Genomic DNA, 27,380 nt, shown 5'->3' on the forward strand with positions numbered 1-27,380 from the left:
CTGGAATAGAATTCCCAGAGAAGCTGTGGCTGCCCCATCCCTGTAAGTGTCCAAGGCCAGGCTGGAGCAACCTGGGCTAGTGGAAGGTGTCCCTGCCTATGGCAGAGGGTGGAGCTGGATGGGCTTTAAGGTCCCTTCAACTCAAAGCATTCCAGGATTCTGGGTTACAGGGATTATCCAAAGAACATCTCAGCAAGCTGCCACTGGCACAGGATCACCTTCCACTCCCTTCCCACTGACACACTACACACATCACCTCAGCACCAAATGACTGACTGCCAGTTGTTAACTGGGAAATTTGAGAGCACAGAGCACCCCAGTCAGCCTCTGCCACCGGAGTTCATCAGTCACCTACTGCACCCCCGGCACAAGCAAGGGGAGAAACACAAACTGGAAGGGCAGCATCAGTTCCTGCTTTTCACCTCGAGTGCTCATCAGCATGGCACAGCTAATTAATGCTTTCAATAGGTGTTAAAAATTCCTGGGCTGCAAGGCAGCAAATGCATTCTGAGCAGGCAAAGGCAAGTGGCTACAGTTTAGAAGCACAAAGGTGAGATAATGGCCTTCCACATCACTGAACTGTCAGCCTCGTTTAGCACAAAGCAGGGCATCTGGAGACTTCAAATCATACAGCCGTTTAAAAATATATAGAATGTTAAATTAAATGACAAACACGGGACATGTCACCTTTTAGAGGCAGAAATGTAAAACCAAAGCATATGTTCTCCAACTGTATTTGCTTCAGGATCAGCAATATTTTTGTAACCTCATTAGGTTCTCGACTTGGTTTTAAACATGGAAGGATGGATGGGCAAATAAGTAACAGGTCCTCAATTATGAGTCAGTCTTTACTAGCAAAATAAATGAAGAACACTGGGTTTAGCTCTTAGAAAGTCCGGAAGGTCGGAAAAATTTCTGCAAGCTCTCAGGGATAAACTCACTGTGTATTTTGAGCTCTGAATCTCACTGAGTCAAATCTACATTTACAGACAGACAGGGATGAGGGGAAGGTGACAAACTCTTCTCCCCAGCATCATTTGGGTACCTCTGCTGCTCTTCTGCTACTCTTGGGAGCCCAGCTCGCCCTGGAAAAGGGGGGGTGGGCTCCTGTACCCCCTCACCTGCCACCCCTGGACGGATTCGTGTCCTCCTGTCACTTCCATCGTGGCAGAGCACACGTTAGCACTTCACGGCTTGCACAATGTGCCACTGAAGGGTTATTAAAAGGCCATAACTAGGCCAATAAAGCTGAATTTTATTTGTTCACACAGAGTCGAGGGGGAGCACTGCCCTGCTGATGGCACTGAACAAAACATCACACCCACAATCCAAATTCTTTGTCAACCCCTGCTATAAAAGCAGGTGAGTTAAAAGTGGTCAGTTTGACACTGAAGAACAGTCATGTCAGGGGAGTACACCAGGCAGAGCTGGTGCCCCTCCACCTTCCCCTCCTCACCCCCAGCAAAACCAGTTTTATAGCACAAGGAATATTTGATACCCCCTAATGATCACCAATTAATTAATGGCCTCACTGAGCCAGAGCATCTTTAAGCACGTGGCTGTGCACCCTCCCAAGGATGGATCTGCAGGACCAGCACAGACCAACTGCAGCAGAACTTAATTTTTTTTATTGCCAGCCAGATTCCCAAAGTTTCAGTCACACGTTTCACTGGAGAGAAAGGAAAAGGCATGAGCCAAAACTTTGAAATAAAATAATGAAATGGTGAAGCCCTGCTTGCAGTTCAGCTTACTGGGCATCAAAGTTTAAACTTTGCTTTCAGCCTCGCTTTTCCAAACATGCTGTCACTCACCATAAGATGGGTTAAAAATAAGAGAGAGCAAAGATGAAATGTAAATGATTTAAATGCATGCATATGTTCTTTTGTAAAATGCAACATGCAGCTGCAAGGTTTCTCCTCATATTTTGGACAAAAATCAAGGGGGAAATGATTCACTTATGATACAGTGAATTTTTTATCGAACTTCAGTGGTAAAATGTCTTGTCCCTCTAAGTGTTTCACTGCATACTGTGTGCTGCTTTGGGTTTATTTTGGGTGTTTTTTTCGAGCTTAAATAGGAACACCCAAAGCAAAAGACTAACACTGGAGTATTCCTTTTCTTTTCCAAATTCTTTCATGGCAACTTTCTGATTCTTAAAGAAAAAAAAAATCGACCAGCAACACAAAAACTCTGCAGATGTTCCACGGCCATTTACTACATCTGACATTCAATCACAAGTTAAGTTTTGAGGACATTATGTCGGCTTTTAAAATGCATTTTAAGTGATGAGCAAACAGCAGAACACACGGTGGTTTGCTCAGCATTCACACTGTAAATAAGAGAGGTGAAAGTCTGAAGAGCTACTTTTCCAATTAATGGGAATGCAGTGAATGGGAATTGCAAGGTTCTGACTGCAACAGTGGCTTCTCCTGCTTTTTCCTATCAAGGTAAAATTAGGCAGGTCCTATCTTTGTAGAGGGGCACAGTCAGGGCTATTTGTAGTGCCCTAAAAAAGGCCACAAATTAGAGAGATCCCAGTTCTTGAGCCGCTTTTCTCCCATCAACATCACCACAACCTGGAGCAGAGGAAACGCAACACGAAGGGAAGACACCAAACCCAAACACTCCAACCCAACCCAGGGTTCCCCAGCGAGTTCCGGTCCCGGTGCCAGAGCCTCACGAATTCCATGAGCTCTCCAGCAATCCAGGTGGGTCGGGCAGAGCCAGGGCCAGCTGTGCCTGGGACAAATGCCCGCTCCTGTGAGCAGATGTGAGCTCCAGGGAGAGCAGCTGTGCCGGAGCCCCCGCGGGCTCTCCCACACGGCACACACGAGGCACAAATGGTTGCCCGCCGTTGCTGGAGGGAAATATCAGAGAAGAAAGACTTGGCAAGCCCGGGATTTCAGGAGAGGAGGGGGCCTGCACCCCACCTGACCTGGGGACACGGGGTTTTTGATAGGACTATTACAGTCACCCAGCTTATAAAACAGATTAGGAAAGGCTTTCGTGTCGGGTTTGGGATAGGAGACGAAGGCCCCAGGAATCCACTCGGAGGCCTTAAAGCTGTGGCCAAACTCCAGAAAAAGAAATATGTTAGTCATAGCACCACCTTTTGCTTTTCCCTGATCCTGCTCCATCTTACAGGCCCGTTCCCTGCATGGCACAGGCCTCAGTGCTCCCAGAGCACCTCTCACCTGGAGAGATCCCTGCTAATGATGTTGATAATCCCAAACCTGTTCTCTGTCATTTACCCACTGTGACCTGCTTGTTTTCACCTTCCCAAGGGGAGCAGCACCAGCAGGTTTATGCACATGGAATAACCGGCTTCCCGTGCTCCGCATTCCAAGACTCCGTGTTCCTTTTGAAAGGAGGTGATTCCTGGGTGGGATGTCCCCAGAGGTGCTCAGGAGTCAGAGCCCCCCAGCTGGAGGCACTGCCAGGACCTATTGCACATGAGAGCTGGCTGAGGAGGAGGCTGGTGCCAAACAGGGGCTCCTCTCACCCCACATTCCCCTTCCCGGCTCATCCCACATTCCGGCCGCTCTCCACAGCAAACACTTGCTGGCACCAGCTCTGGCTCTTTGGAGCTCTGCACCCGGAGCTGGGGCTGTAACCAGCACCCAATTTAGCTCGGGTTGCAATAAAAAGTGAAAGTTAAAAGCAGTGCAAGCAGCAGATAAAGCACTATTAAAAACTGGCTGGGATGATGCCAGGGATGGAGTCCAAGGCAGGGGAGGAGCCACGACTCCAAGCCAATGGGTATTCCACAGCAGTGGATAATTAAGGAAAACAAAATATTTTCCATGTGTTTCTTTGCCCCTTACGTCACCGAGGCAATAAAATATATACACAAGTAAGTACCAGCAGGCCATATTTCAACTTGGATATAAATATTTACTTCCAGCAGAGAACATCCTTATTTCAGCAAGAAGCCGGGGTGAGGAGGCTGTGATTGTGACACCCTCCAAGCATCAAACTCCACCTTCAAACAGATCAGTCAGGCATTGGATCTATCAATCCAAAGAGCTCAGTTTTGTGTGTCATACACCTAAACTCACACCTGTGCTCACTCATCCTTATCACACCCCAATGGCCAATTGCTAAAACCCACTCATTTTGGATTAACAACAGTGAAAATAGGTACATTTGCTGATATTACAGTAAAAAAAACCCCATGTGTGAGGAGTGATGCTCTTGTTTAAAGCTGTGTCAGTAAAGATCCAGGTAAAGTCTTTCTACCACGAGCAGTGGATTGGGCCAGATAAATTAAAAAAATCAGATATTAAACCTGTGGTGGTTTATAAAGCAACAAGTTTTTGTGGCTCTGGAAATATTAACTGTCAAACATTTAATTATTAAAGAACAAAGTATTACCCACAAAAGAATATATTATCTGTAGTATGAGGAAATACTAAAAAATTAGTGTTCACTAAGGAACTAGCAGACATTGCTTAGCAAAATGTTGAGCAAATACTTCAAAAATACTTCAAAATATAAAGCCTAATTTAGTGAAATCACTCAGTAAGAATTTCTTTATTCTAAACTGGGAAAACTGCTTATAAATGAAAGCTTGCCCTGAAACAACAGCAACTCTAAAATTCACTTGCAGATGGATGTCCAAATACCCCCCTTTTAACATGCACAAAGAATACTGTTTTAAAGCCACTTCAAGCAGTCCAGATTAATAGATGAGCTTAGAATCTATTACAGGCTTATAAAAATATAAAGATTTGCAAAATGCTTCCTTTAAGCACTGCAGGAAAAGAGCAGAAATGTCAATGAACAAATACCACACGGTGTGTTATTTCTGTGCAATCTCTAAAAACACAAGTACAGACACTGAGGTTTCTGGATCTCTTGTAAGTTTAACAGTAGCTGGGAGCTCTTAGATCTCAAGCTATAATAAATATTGTATCCTACAGGAGCCCATCGGGAATCTCAGCTCATGTGTTGCTCCACGGAAGATTGTGGTGTCAGATATGATTAGAATCAACACTTTCCACTTATCCAGAGCTTTAAAGCTACCTACACACAACATTAACAACTGCTAATGACAGATAATTAGGGGCATATAAGACAATATCATATTAGGAGTGAGTTTGAACTAGTGATGTGCAAAACACCCAGGATATTAAGATTTTTTTTCCCCCCCCCCATAAATAAACCCAAGGCACTTCTGTGCTGGACCTGCTGCTGTTTTTCAGCTGACAAACCATTATGTGAGCTGAAGGTGGCTTCCCCAACTGGCAGTCAGTTCCCAGCACTTGAGTGAGGAGACACTGCAGTGGCTGCATTAATGGCCCGCGGAACACGCGCCCAGCGGGTTGTGTGACACGAGAACAACTGTCTGGGAGCAGCAGGACTGGGCCAGTGACCATTAGTGTGGCCCCTGGAGGCCCCACTGCAACTTATCTTCGGGTAAGGGGAAGAAAAACCTCATTCCCCTGTGTTTGGTTGTGATGCTGATCAGGTCACAGCTCGGCTTTCATCGAGAACACGGGAACTGCTGGGCCAAAAATCACATTATTGGCCACATGAAGGAGGTGACCAGGCTTGGGGTTAAGATTAAGCACCTTGAGGAACTTAAATTGCTTAAAATGAAACTCAACTCAAGGCAGCAATGTCTAGAAATCATTGATTTTTGATTTTCACTTCCATCAGTGAAGTTAATTGCACGTTGCACTATTTTTTTAAGCTGATACACACTCGTGTGTTGGAGCACAACCACCTTCAAAGGGATGAACTGCTTCAGTTACTGGGAGCCTCCTCAGCTGCCCCAAAGGCAAACTGGATGAGGAATAACAGTCCCCCCATCACTACCTTGTGCTGTGCAGAGTGAGTTCCCACCTCCAGAACCGACTAAACCACCCACAACCACCCCAGAGAGGGAAATTAAATCAGTATATAACGATTCTGCTGCCTTTCAGTCACTGCTCCCGTGCTTGTCCTCTCTCCACTGTACTTCTCCTGCCTGGAGAAAACACCCACTGGTGTTTCAAGACATTAATGCTACTCCATGTCTCCCTGCAGCTGAGTCTTTTCCCAGCCCAGGCAAGGATCCAGCAGCAAGTGCCCAGTCAGTAGTGTCAGGTCATTTTAATTTCTCCTCACATCTCTCCCCAGTCTATAGGGCATAGCTGTTTCTGGATGTAATCATGTACACTGCCTTGGCATCCTGGAGCCTGTTGAAGTCACTTCTGTCTTAAGGCTCTCTTCAAAAATCATCAGATAACATTTTCTCAAATTAGATGAAATAAATCAAGTTGAAAACATTCTAAGTACCAGAATTTTGCATTATGCAGCTCATGCACACACATGCTTAGCAAGGCAGATGAGCAGGATGGAGAGCAGGAGCACATGTGAGTGTGTGCTATTGCACTGAGGAAACAGATACCTGACATATCCCACAGGCTGTCACTAGTCAAGGAATAATGCATAAACTTATGCAAATCAGTAACATAATAAGCATTTTAAATAGATGTATTAACAGAATTGGCACAGGAGTTATTCCAGGAAAGAACCACAACTTAAACCCACTTAACTTTAAGCTGAGGGGATGCAGAAATCCAAACCAAGCAGTGCTGGGTACATTTTTGTGTTGCTGAACAGGTGATGCCCTCTAAGAGCAGCTTGTTCTCTGCCCATTATTAAAACCTCTCAATTGCTGTGAGGAACAGACCAAGGGCCAAACCTCTCCCTGGGCTTCAAAGCTCAGCATTATACTGAGTGCAATCTCTCCCTGCCCCACCTTTACCCCAGCCAGGTAATTACAGGTTGAGGTCAAGGACTCAGCCCCTATTGATTTCATCTCTCTGCAACAAGGACCCTCCAGCCCTGCCCGGCTCCACTCAGGCACAGCAGCTCAAGCATCCGTGACATTCCCGGGCCCTTCCAGAGCCTGGGATGGGAAACCAGGCCCAGCCCAGGCCTGCCAGTGATTGCCTGTGGCAGGAAGGACAGCCTGGGAATTGGTAATGTCGGTGACTTCATCTGCCAGCTGCATTCCCACATCTTTACTACCTGAATAACTGAGCTGCTGCCAGGCAGCACTTTGTGGTGTGCAGGGCTGGGCAATGAATATTTGATTGTGCAGACAACAGAGAAGAGCTCGGCTGGTTTAAGGTGTGACAGCACAAGTGTTGATTAAATTCCAAGGGAAGAGAGCACTGCTGGACAGTAAGGATTTGTCCCGTGGTCCCTTCTCCCAGGTGTGGGGATGAACAATGAAAGGGCCTTGGAAGGCAGCAGGGAGGGAGGGAGGAGAGGCCAATTCCCTCCCCCACAGAACCCAAGTCAATCCTCCTGTTCATTAAACCCTCTGCAGGCACAGAGTTATCTGTCCATGACCAGCCAGTCGCACACAAAAGAAAGGGAAGTACTAAATTACAAGCTGATTTTAAGTGGGCATTGATTGAAGTAACCAGAAGAGAGCTTAGTGTTGTCAGAGTTTCATACAACAGTAATAAACAAGCTTCATTAAAAAATTATGTGCATCCCTAAGAAGCACAGCCAGGTTTCAGATGAGAACATTAAGGTGCCCCCCACCCCACACACAATCAAAGAGGGGGGAAAAAAATTCCTCAGGATCTTTTTCTCCTACAAATTTAATTTTGTTCATTAAATAATACCATTCATTAAAATCCTTCCCACTCTAACTTCTGCTTTGGTCCCAAGCAAGAAACAAACAAAGATTCTATTCTATGATCTCCTCCAAGCAGGAAAAGGTTGATGTAAAAAAAGAGATCAGACAACTTCTTTGTCAACGTTCTCCTACACCACCAGTGATGCAACCACGTCATTATTTGGCTGCTGGGTGTCCAAAACCCCTTTGTGTGAGGGAATAAACACGACTTTTCATACACACAAATGCAGCCACTTCCCTTAGCTGAGCAGGGCTGACTCACTGAGCACACCTGAGCCCACACATGTGCTGCAGTTTGAGGGCAACACTTGCCCACACACTCAGTGCAGCTGTGTGAGCAAATTCACTGTGCTCAGGAACTGCTGCAAACCTTTTCCCTGGGGGTTCTCTAGCTCTGAACACTCAGAGTTGTCTGTACAGGTATCCCAGCCTCCCTACACCCCTAATTTCTGTACTGTGGATTATTCATGGAGCTCTATCAGCTTTGATTGTTCAGGTATGGAACACATATGATGTGCATCACTCCTCCACAGGCCATAGCATGAACATTCAGAAAGGTGCCTGGAAATACTCAACTGCATGTCTGGCCTATGCTCATATTTTCTACATTAGTCCCCACTATCCTGTAGCTCTGCTCAGCTGGCCCAAAATCTGATCTAATGCACAGCAAAAAAAAAAAAAAGGAAGAGCATTCAATGCACACCTGTAATGCAAGATTTCCAAATCCTGCTTGCAGGGTGGTTTTCTGAAATCCAAGACAGGTCATTCAGCACCAATTTTTCTGGTCACACCACAGATTGTGGTGCAGGGTTGGTTGGTTTGGGTGTGTAAAGGGTGTGACCTTCAGCTGCAGCATCTCCTGCACACGGAGCCCCCTTGAAGGTTTTTCTTTCATCTCTGGTGTCTAATAAAGTCTTAAATACAACCTGACTTACCAAGGCTCACCCCAGCTGTGTCACAGCCAGAGCACACTTTGGGAAGGACGGACACAGAGACACTCCTGACACACAGTCAGCAGCTACTGCCTGCACAGCACTGGCTCTCCTGCTGCATTATCAGTAAAAGCTTCCTGCTTTATACAGATTTAAACTCAGTGTTGTCCCTTTAACATCTCCAACTGGCAATCTGGAACAGCAGCTGGAATTACAGCGTGTTTAATCCTTCAGGGTATATTCTCTCCATGATGCACACGACTAAAATGTGTGCACTGAGGGACAAATGTCCAGTAGCTTTAGGTGACTGCAGCTTTGCAAACTTCCCTTCAAGATTTGATTTTAAAAAAATGAACCAGAGAAGAATATCTCAGGAGAATTTTGAGTTGAGATAACCTGCCATATTGAAATATACCTTTTTTTTTTAATTTATCCAAGGAATGGTTATAGAAACAACCATCCAAGTTAAAATAGCATTGCAAAATTTCCTTATTGATAACAGCATTAGTTTTGTAAGGAAATCTAAAACCTATGACATACTTCTTAAAGGCAGATTTTTGAAAATTATCTGATTGTCATAAGCACAACCCCAGTTTTACAGACGTGAAAATCGTGATTTAAAAAAAAAAAACACATAAATTTCTTATTAAATGCAACAACAGAGCTGTCACCAACGGGGGGAGAAGGAAGGAAGCCATCAAGAATGGCAGGAGGATAATGGGAGATGATAAACATGTACTTGAAATCTTTTGCTAGGAAGAAGAAGTGATGAGTCAGATAAGCAGAGGCGCCACATGGGTTGTATCTCCAAGCAACAGGCAATGAAACCTCCAGATAAGCATCTTCATAAAGTGCAACGGGCTCAAATCACAGGTCAGAGCTGAGGAATCACTTCCTGGGTCAGCTCAGGCAGGAAAAATTTATGACCTACTTAAAAAAAATCCTTCAAACCTAGAAATGTATTTTCCATAAAGAACATCAGCCACTCGGGGCACGCCCTGGGAACAGCAGGAAATGGGAGTAATTGCAGCACCAAAATGCAATGGTGTGCATGAGCACTGTTTAAATAGAACCTTCACATCCAGAGCTGAGCTCAGTGTAATTTTCTGCACATCTCAGAGATGGGAAGAGAACAAAATGAGCATAAAATACTCTACTTTGCTGGGCCCTGGTACAAGAACATCTCAAAGTCTCAGAACACAGTGTATGGTTTTTACTTGTGTCTCCTTTACTCTGTAGCAGAATTCACAGCCCTGCACCATCACACATCATCTAAAATTTGCACTAATTTCTGCATGGGAAAGGACAGGGCTCAGGCAATACAAAAACTGATAATAGATGGCGAAGCCCCTGAATCAAAAGTCAATTCAAATCCAACCTGTCTGGCAGTGAAGTAAATAAATCCCTGCCATCAGCATGTCCCTTACAAACCCCATGTATTGTTTATAAGAAACTTATGAGGTGCTACAACAAAACTGAGTCACTGCTGTACAGTAAATATATCTTCAGCATCCTAAAAACTTACACAATGGACTGTGGCAACTGTAATATGAACACACATGTTAAAGGCATTAAAAATGGAGCTTCATCACCTTCACATGGGCCAGTTCATATTAAAGCTCCATCCACACCTCAGGAAAAGTTGTTCAGCATGGAAGAGCTACAAGTCCTATGTGTTCATTGCTTCTACTGGAGGTGGAATAACAGTTTCAGAATGGTCATATTTCAGAATTATTACACATCCCTGTCACAGGTAAAGGCACTGCCCCTACACAAGAGGGAAAATTCCCCACCCTGATAATCCTGATATCTCTTTCTGTACCAGCTGATAGGGAGGAACAGCTCTGCCATTAATCACTCTGAATCTCCAGTGTCACACACACAGACAGAAGCACTCCTGTGATTCAAACTTGTAACCTTTCAGGGCTAACAGGTATAGATGAACCAGTCCAAAAAAAAAAAATCATAATGGATGCATCTATGTTCTCTTCTGTATCAAACAATTATTTTCAAAATTACTCTGTCTTGTAGTAAAAAAACCAAAATTCCCCTTAAACAACCAGCATCAGATGTTTGTCTAAGCTCAATGTGAATTAATTTAACGACTTTTAAATATTTGAAAATGGAATTTATAATGACAATTCTCAATATCCAAAGTAAACGTGGTTATTATCGAACTCAGTTATAAACACATATAAGAAATACCCAGCAAGACCCAAATAAATTCATTTGGCAAACAATGGAGTGTCTTGGACTCAGCATTTATATCAATAGCAGAGTCTGAAACAGGAGCTTTTATTTTAACTCTCTTTAAACCACCCTTCAGAACCCTGTTTCTGTATGTGTTACAGTCTCTCTTTACAGTTTAACCTCAATCCAATCAGCAGCCTCCAGGGATTTTCAAATCGCTAAAGATTAAAATCCTCTCTGACTTGACTGTTTGACTAATGCTGTGTGTTTAATAATTCTACTTGTGAGAGATTTTATTTGACAAAATCCTGCTGTGTGGACCCTCAGACGCTGCACAGCTGCACTGGAATATAAAGCTCTGCTGCCCTTGTTTCTTTAGACAGGCTACACCCCACCACTGAGGGGAAAAAGAGAACTTTATAGTACATATATTACTCTGTTGATATTAACATAACCACTGTGGTATTAAATTTACACACCCCTTCAGAGCAGAGTAGTGAAAATGTGCCTATTACACAAACATCAGATGAACTCTCCTGTTGTCCTGACTGTTCACAGAAATCAATTACATTTATGATTACATTTCAATGAAAGCTCTTTTATAAATGAGATGGAACTGTAATATTCTCTGCTTCGGGCATTCATTAATAAAAGCAGTTCAGTGTTAGTATTTGTAAATGTTCTGCTTTTTAGTTTAGGCAGATTTTAGCATTCTAGAGCTCGTGTTAAACCTCACGTAAACAGTGTGTCCAGATCTTACCACAACGCTGCGACTTCACATTTGAGTGGTAAGAGGGGAAAAAAAACCAAACCAGCAAGTCCTCATTATGGCAGCACTCAGTGAGTATTTGTATAACAGCACTTACCCCGGTGTGCAGCTGAAAATCACAATACCCCTCAAGCCTGTGGCAATGGTTAGTGAACATTTACCAAGGGAAAAAACCAGCAGGTTGATGAACACTGATTGAAAATCACAATACCCCTCAAGTCTGTGGCAATGGTTAGTGAACATTTACCAGAGGAAAAAACCAGCAGGTTGATAAACAGCATAGAAAACCAGAAATGGAGGTGTTCCTACCTGAAGTAGCATCGATGACTGTGGAGACCCCTCTGCGGTCGGCCGCGGGCCGCGGTGACCCCGGCATGCTGACGGGCTCCGAGCGCACCGGCTGGATCCTGCGGGACACACACGGTCACCTCGGGGCACAGCCAGGCCTGAGCCCATCCCTCAACCAGCTGGAACCATCAACCATTTGTTTCGAAATGTGTTTGAAGCTGCCAAAAACTTTGGTTTCCCTTCTCCCAAGATCTGGAGAATCCATCTGGAGATGGATTGAGACTCACACAACAGGAGTGTTCCCGATGGGAGCTCTCAGGGAGCCTCAAATGGAAGCGCTCACCCCATCCAAGCTGCTTAAAAAGCCTCCAGCACCTCCTCAACAGCAGGTGTTGTCACTTTAGGAGAAATGACTCGTTTGTAACTGCCCACTCCGTTAGTAACATAGATCCACCTGAGTATTTTTTGAGACTTACACAAAGGGAATATTCCCAAGGCATGGCTCAGATGGGAGCTCTCAGGGGGTCTCAAAGGGAAAAGCTCACCCTACCCAAACAGGTTAAAAAGCCTCCTTCCCCTTCTGAACAGCAGCATTTTTTTTTGGTAATTTTAGGAGAAAAAACTCATTTATAGTTGTTCATTCCTTTTGTAACACAGATCCATAGTAGTATTTTTTGAGACTTACACAAGGGAGTATTCCCAAGGCATGGCTCAGATGGGAGCTCTCAGGGAGCCTCAAAGGGAAAAGCTCCCCCCACCCAAACTGCTTAAAAAGCCTCCAGCACCTCCTCAACAGCAGGTGTTGTCACTTTAGGAGAAAAGACTCATTTGTAATTGCCCACCCCTTTTGTAACACAGATCCACATGAGTATTTTTTATTTCAGTTTTCTTTCTTCATACACACACATATGTACAATAAAAAATAATATGTTTGAAAGCCATATCCTTATTCATGGCAATAATTGCAAACAAGGAGAAATCACACATTGCAAACCCATGGATTTCCAGTCCAAGGACAGTCTGCCCAGTTTTAATGGGATTAGTCATAATATCCATCTCTCTTATTTTACTGCTAAGAGTTTCAGACAGAGTCCCAAACCATCCAAGTCCCTACCACAGAACTCTGGACTCCAAGTCACATGAGGAGTCAGAAGCATGGAAACTTGTTAGATCTGGAGTTCCTGGACACAAACACATGGTGCATAAAGCTCTTCTACAAACCACCAGTAAATACAAACCCACAGTTGCCTTCGCTCTCCTTCCTTCCCTTCCCTAGGCCCAGTCCCTGTCCCCAGTTCCAAATCAGCCAATGTCCAAAACCAGATGAATCAAATACATGAAAAAGAATTACAGGGAAGGAACCAAAGGAAGGGGAAAAAAACCAAAAATCAGGGAGCAGGAAAACATTCCAGAAGTTCACTTACTGTTCCAACACACTGACCGCTGATAGCCAGTGTCTAAATCCAGGGCACAAAGCTCCCACTCATGGCTGAGAAAATGGATTTATTAGAGGATGCTGAGCAAGGCCACCAGGCTTTGTCCTGTCTTTCCCTGTCGTGTGCCCAGGAAGGGGCAGCAAAAGGAACCTGAGCTGCTTGGCCTGCGTGGGTTTTTACTGAGGGTGAGTCACGCGCTCTTCTGAGACTTTCATCTGGCCAGGCCTGGTGAAAGCTGTGACACATCCTGCACAGATGGCCCCGTTTAAGCAGGAGGCGAGTTATTCACACGACAAATGTGAAGCAGCTTGGAAAGGGGCTGTGTTTTTACCTGAGACTGTTGAGATCGAGATCGTCCGTGTCGAAGTCCAGCAGCGGCTGGGGGGTGTCGCTGGGGCCGTGCGACTGCAGCACCGACGAGCTGGAGGAGATGACGGTGGTTTGGCCCGAGGGGTGGATTGTTTTGAACTGGAACTGGGGGCCCATCCACAGGCGCCGGTGGGGCCCCGTGTGAGTCACTATTTCCACCTGTGGGAAGGGAGTGTGGGAAATGATGAATGCAATGAGTGGTTCCCTCCGAATGCTGAGCGCCCGGAGCCCGGCCGTGTTCAAGGGAAAAGGGTGTTCGGAGCCGTCCATCTGGAGGAGGGTCTAACAAGGGGAAGTTTGGAATGTCTTTGCTAGAGAAAAGATGTGTTAGCCCAAGCCAAGAGCTTCTGGCAGAGCCTTGAAAGTCCATGAACCTCCAGCCTGAGGACACTGAACCCCGGTTCTTAAATTGTTCTGAAGACTGACGCTCCATCCTGGCCATCCCCTCACCTGCTCCTGCTCATTCCTCCCCTTGCCAGGATGAAATATGTGCTCTAACTCGAACACAATGAAACTGCCCTTGTGGTGTAACCAACAGGGGAACACATTCCTGCCTAAATCTGCATGGAGCAGCCAGAGAAAATCCCATCCTGACCAGGGCAAGGGATGCTCTTTTGGGAATCTCATTGCAGCTGCTTTGTGGAAGTTCACACCTTTAACAGCGCTGCTTCCCACGGACACAGCGCGAGCTGGATTTCAAATCCAAGCTCATAATTCCTGTTGGCACATGTGAGGAGATGGCTGGCAGGGAGCATCTTGCTGGGAAGCACAAGGTTTGTAACCGAGAGCGATGGGAAGGGCCCTGGGATGAGCCCGGGTCGTGTCGTCACCGCGTAACACAAACAAGGGTGTGCAACAGAAGGGCAGCCACACACAAATATACTCATGTAACCCAAACTCTGACAATTAAACCAGAGGTGGGGTGCTTGAGTGCAGTGAACAACTGCCCAAAATTATAGAATAGGCATATTTGGGATATTTACTGCACGTACACGCAGAGAGACAAAAGCTTCACAGCTCCAAGGCTGCTTCCAAAAGGCACAGAGAATTCCTGTGGTGTGTCTAACAATAACTTCAAATATTCAAGTTTTCCTCTGGGTGCTTGCTCCCTGTGAAAGCCTGGATAGGGACTTTGGAAAAATAAGTTGTTTCAGTAAATGAAGCATCCAAAATATTTTAAAAATGTCTTTTCACACTGATAACTTTAAACGTGATGAGCAACAATTCTGATAAAGTATTGAATAAGGCAACTGTAGGACTGCAAACAACCATGAAAATTTAAGATGGTAACTGGAAAATTAGGCCTTGTAATTAAATAGGTAAACAAAGCATAGAACTTCTGTAATTATAGAATAGAATCATTAAAGCTGGAAAGATCGTACAACACCAAAAATCAAAAAGAGCTTTTAAAAATATGAAAAGGGGAATATGAAATAAATATATTAAGCTCTGGCAAACTCACACTTTTAAGACAAAAAAAAAGACTATTAAATTCCTATCAATTCTGCTAAAATAACAAACAACAGAAATATAACTCAGTGAGGGAATTCAGGAAAATAGATTTTGTGTACACATGGCATAGATGTCCACTAGCAGTGACTGTCAAGCTTTAAGAGGCAGTTTGAAACGCTGGGTGCTGGTGAAAGACAACAACCCCCCAGCCTGGGCAGCGCTGTTTCCATCCCTGCATTTCTCTCAGCCTAACTCAGCTTGGCTGCAGCCGTTTCTGAGGCAAGTGGCTTTTATGTAGCAGTGTAAATTAGGCCACAGATAAAGTAATCTGTATATTTTAAGCTTGAAACCATCAGTGTCACAGAGCCGAGAGGTAAACAGATGCCTTTGCAATTTTACTGAGGCTACGGCCAGATGTTCCTATTCACTCTCCTGTTGTGTGCAGGACAAACATATTGTATCTACTTCCCACTGACAGCACACATTACCCACTGTTCTAATTGAAAAGTTGAAGTGAAGGGCGGTGTTTTTTCGCTGCATGCTGTTACTGTTGATAACAACACTTTCATTTTGAAAAGCACACTTGCACTTGGGGCTTAATCTGAAGTGGCTTTGCTCGGGGAGCGGCAGCGCCTTCGTGCTCCGAGGGCTATCACCACCCCTTCACTCAGCAAAAATTAAACATTCTGGAAGCATCTTTGGAATTATCTGCCTTCTGTGACATCAACTGGGATTTTTTTATTTTTTTTTTTGCCTTGTAAATATATTTGCTCTTTCAGAGGGATGGGTGTGATGAAGTTCAAGAGGTCTTAAGTTCCGCTGACACCTTTTATTGTCCAAGAATTAGTAATAAACAGACACCCATAAGGTAGATTTACCTTAATCTCTTTTTCCTGTGGTTTTCTGCTATACCACAAAGTCACCAGAAGAGTAAAATAACTCTCCAAAAAGTACTGGAGAGGTGGAAAACTACAGTTGAGATCTTGCCCCAGTGAGCTCAGGGATAGAAGTCCTGCTGACTGCCCCGACTGAGCTGTTCCACCACCTTTGTGCTGTGAGAAATTAGACCCAGCACAGACAAATGAGATGTCTCAATGTGCAGCCATAGCTGGAACCCCAGGCCAGGGAAGTGGATTCCCATGGCAGGATTCCCCAGTGAATGTGCTCCTGGACAGGTGGAAGCCTAACCTCTCATTTTAGGAGAAAGCTGTGTATGATTTATTCACCAGTGGGAGAAGCAAATCCCATCCATGAATATTTCATATTTATGCCATACACCCCAGCAACACATTTAATGCATCACTCCCATAACAACATTGTTCTTAAACCAAAGGAAACCCACCTAATTTGTCAGGATGAATTCCATGGATCAGGTACCTTGTAATTGCTTTGGCAAATCCAGAGCATTTGTAAATGTTATTTATTTATTTAGCTCTAACCTTTTATTTCTAACAGAAACTAATTCTCAGTGTATTATTCATGACCTACATTCTTAAACTGAACTTCTGTTTTGAGCCAAATGGTCAAGTATTTACTGAGTTTTTAAAGAGGAGCTTCATTGACTGAGACAAAACAAGAATGGATAAAAACACAAAGATTTGACCTCATATAAAAATATTCCACCAAGCAGGATGATTTCAAAGCAATACAGTGTTTATATCTAGCTATAACTCACAGGAATTATCAGCAGGAAATGCAGATAACCAGAAAAGGAAGGAAGTAAACCATTTTTATGGTAAAATGCAGCACAGTCACCACCCAAAAGTCATTTTGCCAAGCCAACCTCCTTTATCCACGTCTGTCAGCAGAAAGAGGGAGAGGGGTAACTTGCTGCTGCCAGTTGAAACTTCCCACTTCATCCTGAGCTTCCCAAAGATGTGATTGTGTCAGTAATGATGGGGCTTTGTCTGTTTTTATCTAATTTGTTTAAAATGTAGAGGCCACCAAACTCACACCACGTTAAACCGGTAGCGAGCGAGTTTCACCCACAGCAACACCCCTGGTCGTTGGAAGCTTACTTCCCTTTTGGAAGGAAGGTGTTAAATTTCCTTCCAGTGGCTAATATTCCTGTTTTCCTGAACTGGAACACCCCAGAAATGTACCTGGGACAGCCACTCCTCGTCCTCCTGCCCGCTGTGGTCGGAGGCCAAGCTGTCGTAGGACTCGTGCCGGGTGATGGGCCCAGGGCTCCCCGGTGGCACCACTGAAAAAGAGCCAAAACAAAATGAAAAATCAGATCCGCTGTTAAATGAATAAAAATCAGATCCACTGTCAAATGAATAATATAATAACTTTTTCAGTAAGTTATTGGTACAGTAATTTTCCTAAAATCTGTGACAACAGATTTCCTAGAAGCGCAGAAAGAGCTCAAATGTTGACATCAAAAGGGATGACAAGATTCCTGTTCTTTAACTTGGATGCATCCATAGAGCCACTGAGAAAACCCATTGGCTCTTCTCCTTTTAACCTTAAGTTCTTAAAATACTGAAGTATTTTTACAGTCACACAGTTTTAAAATCACTCAACATTTTGAAAATTATTTTTTGCAAATTAATTTTTCAAAACTGTGTTATTGCAGGGTCCACCTTTCTGTGTCAGGTTTCCAAGCACTACAAATGTTTCCAGCCATGCTGTAAACCCCCCAATAACTGGAGTTTTAATGGCAAAGCATAAATACCCACAAATACAGAGCGGCGCCTCTGGAACGGGAACAGCACAGGGGCTGCAGAAATCCATGGAATAAAGGGAATCTCATCCTGCTTGTGTGAGTGGGTGTCTCAAGCTATGGAGCCATGAGATACCATGCACTGGATATTGGGAAGGAATTCTTGGCTGTCAGGGTGGGGAGGCCCTGGCACAGGTTGCCCAGAGAAGCTGTGGCTGCCCCATCCCTGCAAGTGTCCAAGGCCAGGTTGGACAAGGAGCAACCTGGGATAGTGGGAGCAACTTGGGATAGTAGGAGGTGTCCCTGCCAGTGGCAGGGGGTGGAATAGATGATCTTTAAGGTCCCTTCCAACCCAAACCATTCCATGCTTCCATGATCTGCCACACTCCCTGCACACACCCCTCCACAGCCCCTGGGTCAGCAGTGTCTCTTCACCAGTTTTCAGACAATATAAAAACTGCCTTCAACTGCTCCATTCCAGCCATGTCAGACCTAAGTCAACAACTTTGGGATGTGTCTGTCTAGTCCACACCAAACTCCTTTCAAGAGAACACACACACCCTTCCTGGGTCACAAACACCTGAGGATTCCCAGGAAAATCTGAATATGAAACCACAGTGCCCAACCTTAAAGCTCTATATTTGAAACCAAAGAAACAAACCCTTATTTTGACACATTTTGCTGTTGTCCTGATGTTCCCCACATCCCCTGGCTCCCTCCACTAAATCCTCCTGCCTGTTCCAGAGGGCACAGCTGATCAACTGCAGGCTTTCCTGTTATTGAACTCCCTGACAGGCTCTTCGTGGCTCCAGCAGATGGTTTTGCTTTCAAACCAACGGGAACTTTATGGACTGTTCTGAATTTTTTTTGTTCTTTCTATCCCAGGGGCAACTACTAGAGCTGTCAAGATTAGGGAAGCTGCAAAAACACAGCCCAGGGAGCAGCATCCCCCCTGCTCGCTCACCGGATTTCTCCCTCGTGGAATGACTTCTACCTTTTCCTGGAGCTCCGAGACAGCTTTACAGTAAGGAAGAAATTATAAAAAAATAAAAAAAAAAATAAAAAAGCTGAAAAAAATGATCAGTTTGGATGCTGTGCTGCAAGGCTCTTCCTGAGGAATCACAGCTCTGCACAGGTCTTGTGCCTCCCTGCAGCTCCCGAGCGCAGCGTTAACTCTTTCCACCCAAAAAGTGACGACATGCTGAATTCCACGGAAAAGCTCTGCCTCAGAGTTCACCAGCAGGGCAGCACTGATAAAGCCTCAGCTGGGGTCAGCCCTCAGTAATTTATTTGCCTATTTAATAAACCAGTGTTTCTGTCCCACACCTATCACAAAAGCAGCGTTCAGAGGGGCAGGTTTGGATCCGTATCTGGGATCCGTAACGCTGCTCCCGGTCTCCACTCCCACCATTCCCAGTGTGCTGGGAGATAGGACTTCATAAGACAAGTGATCCTTGCTGGAGATTTGCCATCCCTGTGCTGCTTATTCCACATATACATATGGTCATTTTTTTTTTTTCAAGTTTAAAATGCCCTTGAAGTTACAGGAACAAACACGGTCTGAGAATGCAAACCCCATTTTCCCCCCTCATTTCTGGGTCACGCACCTCTCACATCAGTATCAAGTTCCAAGATGAGATTAATTTAAGCCCAGAGGGACATTTCCAGGAATTTGAGCTCAAAAGTAATCTTTTATCTTCCAGCTTAATTCTTTGAAAATCTGAATTCACACTGGAAATTACGGCAGCCTCTCCCCCATCAGTGGGGCTTTTCTTATGCTGCAGCAAAGAATTGTTTCAATTTCCCAAGAATTTCACTATCAGACAGGATATAAAATAATTAAATTAAATTATTCCGAAGCTTTGCAGCAAGCAGTGTTTTTTCTGGCACTCCTGGAATTCCTCTTTCATTGGGATAAGTCACAAATGGAGCACACACAGACCAGGAGCAAGCAAACCTTTGCTGTACAGAGGTATTTTACTGGCAATTGCAGGTGGTTTGCACCTTCCTCAAATAATCAATTCAATGCCTTGTGTCAGAGCTGTGCCAATTTTTAACCTTTTCTGTTCTTACACCAACATCTGGAACAAACATATATCAAATATCAGAATGCAACTGAGTTTGTTTAATTGAGAAATACACAAATGGGAAGTGAAAAAGTACAAAGAAAATGAGTGTTTATTAAAAATCTAAGGTGAGAATTAGAACATACAACTTCTGCCCATGCAGTATGACAGGACATGAGTTTCTAAAGTCTGCTTGTAAAGGCTAATAAATCTAAAAATAAGCACTTAAAGGCACTTCTGAAAAACTGCACTGGTACCTGCAGCAAAAAATCAGGGTTTGGCCGTAAATATTTGGCAAGGGGCAAAAACCAGCTCTGAGCTGCCCAAAAGGAGGAGTAGCACTTTTAAGCTCTGTCCTCCTTCAAGTGAAAAGTGATGCAGATCAACTCTAAATGTGGAATATATTCCTGCCTCTCCACCCTGAGCAGCTCTGCTGAGCCACTCCACATTTAACCAAAGGGGCTGAAAGAAACCACATTACAAATGAAGTTATTTGTGTGATAATTGTCAGTGCCAGGAAAGCTGCACAGAAGGGACTGTGGGGACACAGATTTCAACACAAGCCAAAGCAAAGGCTGAAATACAGCAGAGCTGATATTTCCCTGGAATTCTCTGGATGTGATTCACACACTTTCATGATTAAGTATGAAAAAAAAAAACACCATTGTTTCAAAACTTCCCTGTGACATTTAGTGACAAGTAAAGAAAACAAACAATTTGTATTAATCTCAAATAATTTGCATAGACATTTCTGACACGTGAGCAGCACCCAAACAAATACTCACGTTTGAGGAATACTGGAATTAACATGCAGTGGGTTTGTTCATAGATGGGCTAATTATACAATAAATACCTAGAGCAAAGACAAATCTTCATTCAAAGATTATAAATTGTCATCTTTCAGCAGCATGAAAGTGTTGGAACAAAGAACCACTACAGCTCAATTGTAGTGCCTGCACTTATGGTTTTAATTTGGGAACAATAAATCATTAGTTTTACTTAGTGCTGTGTACTCCTCGAACCAAAAGGTTTTAATTTTCTCATTTATATAAATAAGCTTTGCACAAGTCAATTTAATTGAGAGTTATATATGAAATTCCCGATGTGCTCTTCTCTAAGAATGTTTGTCCAAACTGGGAGCAAACAAAGGCGCTCGAGGACTATAAAGCCTATTTGTTTGGTGCACATGCCTGCAGACAGCCCCAGAGCTTGCCTTTATTCCAGCTAAATACACACTTCCAGGCTGAAATAAGTTTCTGAAATCCAGTAGAAACAGGCCAATGTACTCCTAACCAATCCATTCAGCTCTGGTGGCAAACAGGTACTCGGGATAAAAGGACACATCCTTGGTTTCGTACAAATCCCACCCTAACATCTGATTTTGATGCTTTTCCTGTGGTTCCTCAGTTATACCTAAAACAACCAGAGGTGGTTTAGAGACCTGAGGTAATCACAGGCTTGTCAACAAGCTTCAGGAGTGCTTCTCCCCAGTTGGATTTACTTCATGCTCCTCCTGGAACTGCTGGCATTGGTTACCCCATGTCACCCACGACAAGCACGAGGGGATGGTTCTGCTTTAGGTCTGCAGGCAGCCCCTTCAAATTCACCTCACAGATGTGTTCTCCCTCCTGCCAGAGGCTGGTTTTGATGTCCCACAGTTGGCTTTGCCATGCAGTGCATACCCAAGGAGCCCTCAGTGAGTTTGTGTCAGTGACTTGGGGCTCTGTGCCTGCTCCACCTCTGCTCGTGTCTGACAGTCAAGAGAAGATCAGAGGTTCATTTGGAATGCTCACAGCCATGTTTACAATAAACTCTTTGCAGTCTGGTGATATGCTCTACGTGTTTTTACTTGTGGCTCTGTGTTACTGAACCAAGTTCTGGTTTTAATGCAGCTTTCAGCTTGTAAACTTCTGCAGGAGCACGGCAGGCAAATTAAAATATGTCCTTTTACCCAAAACTTCTCCCCACTCACTTTTTTTTCCTGTAAGGACTTTCTGACATCCTTATATACATAAATATCATAAAATTAAGCTTAAAAAAAAGCCCCGTAAAGTAGTTTAGTTGGGCTAAGAGTTATTTCACCCCAACAACTTACTGGAGCTTTATTCAGTCATTATTTGTGTACTGCCCAAAGTTTATTGGTGCTTTATGGACCATCCATTCTCTGTATCAGCATTTTAATACAGGAATAAGTAGGTCTGTAATCAGGACATGAATTCTCCTCAGATCTTCCCAGCTTTGATGACTGCTTTACCTCCTCCTTACTTACACTGGTCTGATGGTCAACAGCCTGGAGGTTTTTTCCCCCAAAAAGGTGTTTAGGCCTCACCATCACCCCTGGTTGTACTGCAAGGCTGGTATATATTCCCTGTGCTTAATTCCAGCTTCCATCTCTAAAGTTCCCTTAGGAAACCAGCCAAGCACGATGAACTTTCAGGCTGGGCAGAGCTAGAACCTGATATTACTCACAGTCCAGAGCACCTTAAGGCTCAGACTGTGAGCACACAATCAGTTCTGCACCAAAGGAGAACACACATATCCTTCCCCGAGTTAAAGAACAATTCCAACCGCACGAACCCACGGCGGAATCCATCTGATGGCCATCTTTAAAGAATTATGGAAGAGGTAACTATTTCTATAATTCACCGACTTCAAAAGTATGTTTGACATTATTGTCGGGAAAATTATGTTAACCATGGATTACTGTTACAATCAAAGTGTGTAGTGAGAAGTCAAGAGGCTCAGCAGTAAATTTTCAAAGCGGAGCGTGGGGATTTACCCGTTTGACTCCCATTAACGTCAATGGGAGTCGCGCGGCCAAATCCCCGAACACTGCTTTGAAAACTGACCCCTGCGTGTCCACGGACCCCGCTCTAAGGAGTTCCAGATGACCCTGCCAGAGCAGTAAAGAACCATTTCAGCATGTGCCCTCGTTCATTAGGGTTGTTTGTACACATCTGAAAGTGTTTCCATCCCCGGACGCCGCGTTGCTTCCAGCGGTCGGTTTGTAAGACGTGGATTAGGGAGGGTGAGCCGTGGAGCCACGCACGTGCCCAGGTGTATCTCTGCATCAAACCCTCAACACACATGTTCCCAGCACCCAGAGCACCTCACAGAGTTAATTTTTATCCACCTTGTCTATATTATTTCACAAACAGCAATTATGGCTGGAGAATACATCGTGATTTACTCCACTGCTCACGGGACCATGCAGCTCTTTCATGACCTGACCCCGCTCTCATTTACCCCAATCAGTCCATGCTCAGGCAGAAATTAAATTTGCTTCCCTTTAACACTCAATCCTAGTTCCTGCAGGGAGCAGAAAGTGCAGGTTACAGTTTTAGGGAAACACAGTTTTCCCTTAAAAAAATAGCATGAACTCCAGTTTCATTAGAAACACCTTCTCTGGAAGGGGACCCAGATCAGTCTGGAATCTGTTACACCTCCAAGTGTAAGAAGTAAACCTGAAAATTCCATTTCCACTCTTTGTGCCTATTGCCAAAAAAAATCCAAATACATGTAACAATTCTGTAAGAGAAATGCACATTTGGAATCAAGTTTCACTGGGAATTCTGTAACTCATAAAAAATAAATATAAGTGTATATATTTCTAGCATATCTATTTAAGATCTGCAACAGTTTTACATGCAGTAAAAAATTCCAAATTTCAAATTGCCAAAATCCTTCTCCAACATATTTTACCTGTTTCACTTATATGTTCATACAGATACCTATATCTTCAATTGATCAGCTCTATTATTTCAAACTGAGTTCCCTTGTGATAGACATTGAATATCCCCAGAGCAAGGGCCAGCTCTGGCCTCCCCAAAATCACCCCACCACACACCAGAGGTACACACAGAGGGGATGTCCCATAACCCATGTTCTTGGGAGGGATCAAACCCACTGTTAAATACTCACACACAAAAGAATGCAAGGAGGAAAATGGAGGTAGAACACTAAATGTCCCTCTCAGCCCCAGTTCATTCACCTGGGAAGGGCTGGCAGACCAGAAGGACCAGATTCCTCCTGTGTCTGTGGTGTAACTCCCGTGGCAGCAGCTTGGCTGTGACTCCAGGCACCACGGCTTGGTTTTCATAGGATCTGTCTTCACAGCTCACAGTCACACAGTTATTTAATACACCCTCCCCTCCCACCCTCCACACTGCTTTCCACAGTATTCACCAGCTCTGTGTATGTAATTTTTATTTCCATCAATGGAATGTAGGAAAGGAATATAAATGGGTTATAAAGAACCCCAGTGCTGCTGGGAGAAGCCTTGCTCAGGGTGCACAGCTTTCATGAGAGGGAGAAGGAAGTGCAAACATGATGTCAGAGTTACAGAGATTATCTGTATAAATGGTGTTATCATTTAGCCCAAACAAACAGCAGGGGAAGGCTCACCCCTTCCCTTTGAAGACAATGGATAGTTACTAAATTGGACTTCTAATGAAAGCCACTTTCAGTAAAACACAAGATATGTGCAGCAGTTGGTCCAGAAATGAAAATCTGCTGTAACAGCCAAAAGTCAAAGGCAGCTATAAATACAGGCCTTAATCTTTTCAAGAATCCCTTAACAAAGTCTATAAAACTGATCATATCTTCAGGCCCAACTCAAGAGCAAATTCTTACTCAGAAATAAGTAACAGCCCTGCAAGTATTACTTAGAGACCAGGACAGGGACAAAGAAGGAGAATGCAGAGTACTGGTTTGAATCCCAACGTCTTGGAATACAAATTACACTGCATTTAGAATAAACAATTAATGAGGCAGCGGCAGCCTGGGCTACAGGTCCATTTTTCTGAGGGAGAAACAATTTGCAGAAGCGGTCAGGGCGGGATGCAGAAACAACTGCACCATTCCTTTTAACACAACAGAAATGCTCTTTGATTATTTAAAAGCCAATTGCAAAGATCTGTCTTCAAAACCTCCTATTGCAGGTTTAATAGCAGAGAGGTGCAAGTACACTTACCAGCAACACTGGAGTAAAGTACAGACTTTTGTTTTAACAAAATCTATATTTATACGATTACATTTCCTATGGTTGAGGGCAGCTGTAATTAATGGATTTCCCTCCTTCCCCTAATGCAGTCATTTGTCAATTTAAACACAGAATGCCCAATCAATTTTGATGTATTTAGTAAGCAATTTGTCAGAGTACTGCATACCAGTTAATATATTAATTCTTGTCACTGGCCCACTCCTGACAACTGCAGGTCGTGTCCATAAAATTGGTCCTGATGAGCCAAAACTCTTGCCTGGAACATGAAGGTGCCCTTTCCAGAGCCAGAGGAGAGAAATCAGATCTCAGTTTATTCAATACCTTCATGGGGCAGTTTTTGGTCTAATTCAGGGGGTTTATTCATTAATGTGTTAGTTGGCCACCTTTCAGATACTGCAAGTCCTGTCCAGCCCTCCAGTGCAATGAAAAAGTGAATTCCAAGTGGAGGGATAAGGAAGAGAGGAAATGAGAAGAATGAAACAAGGATGGCAGACTTTCTGCTGTGATGCCAAGTTCCCTATTTCCATGGAAATTCCATTGTGTGCCAGGCTCGTGTCTGTGTGGATTCAAATGTGCCAGGTTGGACAGGGCCTGGAGCAACCTGGGTTGCTGGAAGGTGCCCCTGCCCATCCTCACAGCATCCTCAAGAGTTTATACTGCCAGAACCATCCTAATTCCTAAGTATCAAACAGCTGGAAGAAAGCAGGATTTAATGACAAAATTTGGCAATTCTCTGGAGAAAGCCAAGTCCTTTCTATTTAAAGTTCCTGTGGACACCAAAACCTCTCCTGTGCACGTGTGTAGTGACTCTCCTCCCACTGCCAGGTCTGCTAGGAGAGTCTAACTACATCACCTGATGGTATTTATGTTAGAGAAAAAACAATCAGGAAGAATAAAATGTGACTTAGATTTCCTTCTTCTGCTGTGCTTAGATTTAGAAGTTGCTCAAGACACAGGGAGGGAATACCAGAGACACAAATAAGCTAAAATACTGTGGATTAAATCAGAAAAATATCTGAGTCCTAACACCCAGCACTGAGGACCTGAGGATTGTAATAAATCCGGGGTTTTGTGGGATGAACTCTTATGGAGACAACAGTGAGTCTGGAATCTGCTCTGTGAGAAGTGAGGAGGTCTCAGGATGGGATATTTTCACACTGACCAACTGCAGAAAGCCTGAAACAGTTGGCAGCAGGATCCTGACACTTCCTGCAGGCCAGCAGGTTGTGGAATTCTACATGCAAGTTCACTTTCAAGCCACAAAGGGTGCAAATCTCCTGCTCCCCACTTTCTCCCCTGTGCCCAGCCCTGGCCATGCTAATGAGCTCAGGTAGGCACAAACTGCACACTCTCAGCCAGGTTTCTGCAGCAGATGTCCCAGATGACCCCAAAGCAGTGGAACAGCTGTGCTGATCCACTTACAAATACCCTTGGGATAAAGGTCTTGGACACTTGTTGTACAAAACCTTCCTTCAAACAATGGCTCCTTGTTCCTTCCCTCTGAGCTGAGAATGCAACTTCGAGACTCTTTAAAGCCATTAAAAGCTGAGCTGGGTGTCAATAAATGGTTTTTTAGGTTATTCACTGCTCAGCACGAGAAGCCACCGGCCTGGTTTATACTTTTGGAGAGGCTGAGGAAGATTTTTGGCCCCGTGTTTTGGCACCAAAGCTCTCCTTTATGGAAGGCTGCCCGTGCAGCCCTGCCAGACGTCTCATTGTTCTGCCGGGCTGCTGACAGAGGTACTCTGTGCTAAAAAGCACACTGAGGGTTTTTCAATGACCCAGGGGGGGCAAAGGTCACTTATTATAAATGGATAATGAGACCTAATGCAATGTTCCGAGTGTGGACAAAGAAAGGGTCTATCCATACCCCCTTGTGACTTGGTCATTCAGGCTTTTATTTCCCCTGCACACTTAATGGAGCCAAACAATTGGCAGAAATGCTATCCAGGGCTGGGGAGGAACTGCTGTGCTCCACCTCGGGGACAGATCCCAGCAGAGCCCCTGGACGGCGCCAGGGCTCTGGAGCATCCCCCCAGCCCCTGCTTCAGCCACCTCCTGGCAATTAAAGGCCCTGATGGAAGCAGGAGCACGTGGAAGCCCAGGCTGCAGGTCCTGGCAGAGTTGCAGGAGAGCAGGGCCACAGGACCCGGGTCAGCAGTTGTTTACCAGGTGTCTTGGGCTCTGCTCTGGGAAACCTGCTCTGACTCCATCTTTTTTCAGGAATTTCACTGAGTGGAGTCATACTGAACCAATCTGAACACACACACAGATTTCTCTGTTATGCCGTTTTTAACATGTCCTCTAGATGATTTTCCGTGTCTATTATTCTGTTTGTATTTGGTGTTTATTATTGCTTTGATCCTGACTATACCCTGGATAAAACAGAGGGTTGCTACTCACTGATAGTAGTCTTCCCTTTTTTGAATTGTCAAATAAAACCTCACAAAGATACTAATTTGTCTGTAAAACCCAAACATGGGTTTGTAAAAATATATATATATATATATATATACACACACACACACAAATTTTACCTATAGACATAGATATATAAATGTCTCTGGAT

General features: G+C 44.2%; 1 protein-coding gene across 9 annotated transcripts in view; it reads right to left on the minus strand.

Moving 5' to 3' along the window:
- Nucleotides 1-27,380, minus strand: part of BCAS3 (BCAS3 microtubule associated cell migration factor) — a 314,510-nt gene that overhangs the window by 167,435 nt on the left and 119,695 nt on the right. For all 9 annotated transcript variants that reach the window (XM_051809393.1, XM_051809391.1, XM_051809392.1 and 6 more), the window contains 3 exons: nucleotides 17,181-17,281; nucleotides 13,589-13,785; nucleotides 11,843-11,940 (listed from right to left, as the gene is read on the minus strand). In XM_051809393.1, coding sequence (XP_051665353.1) covers nucleotides 11,843-11,940; nucleotides 13,589-13,785; nucleotides 17,181-17,281 — 396 coding nt within the window. The remainder of the gene's footprint in view (nucleotides 1-11,842; nucleotides 11,941-13,588; nucleotides 13,786-17,180; nucleotides 17,282-27,380) is intronic.

The sequence above is a fragment of the Manacus candei genome, unplaced genomic scaffold, assembly GCF_025592945.1.
Source record: "Manacus candei isolate 608988 ecotype Guabito, Panama unplaced genomic scaffold, ASM2559294v1 h1tg000076l, whole genome shotgun sequence".
In the NCBI taxonomy this organism is placed as follows: Eukaryota; Metazoa; Chordata; class Aves; order Passeriformes; family Pipridae; genus Manacus; species Manacus candei.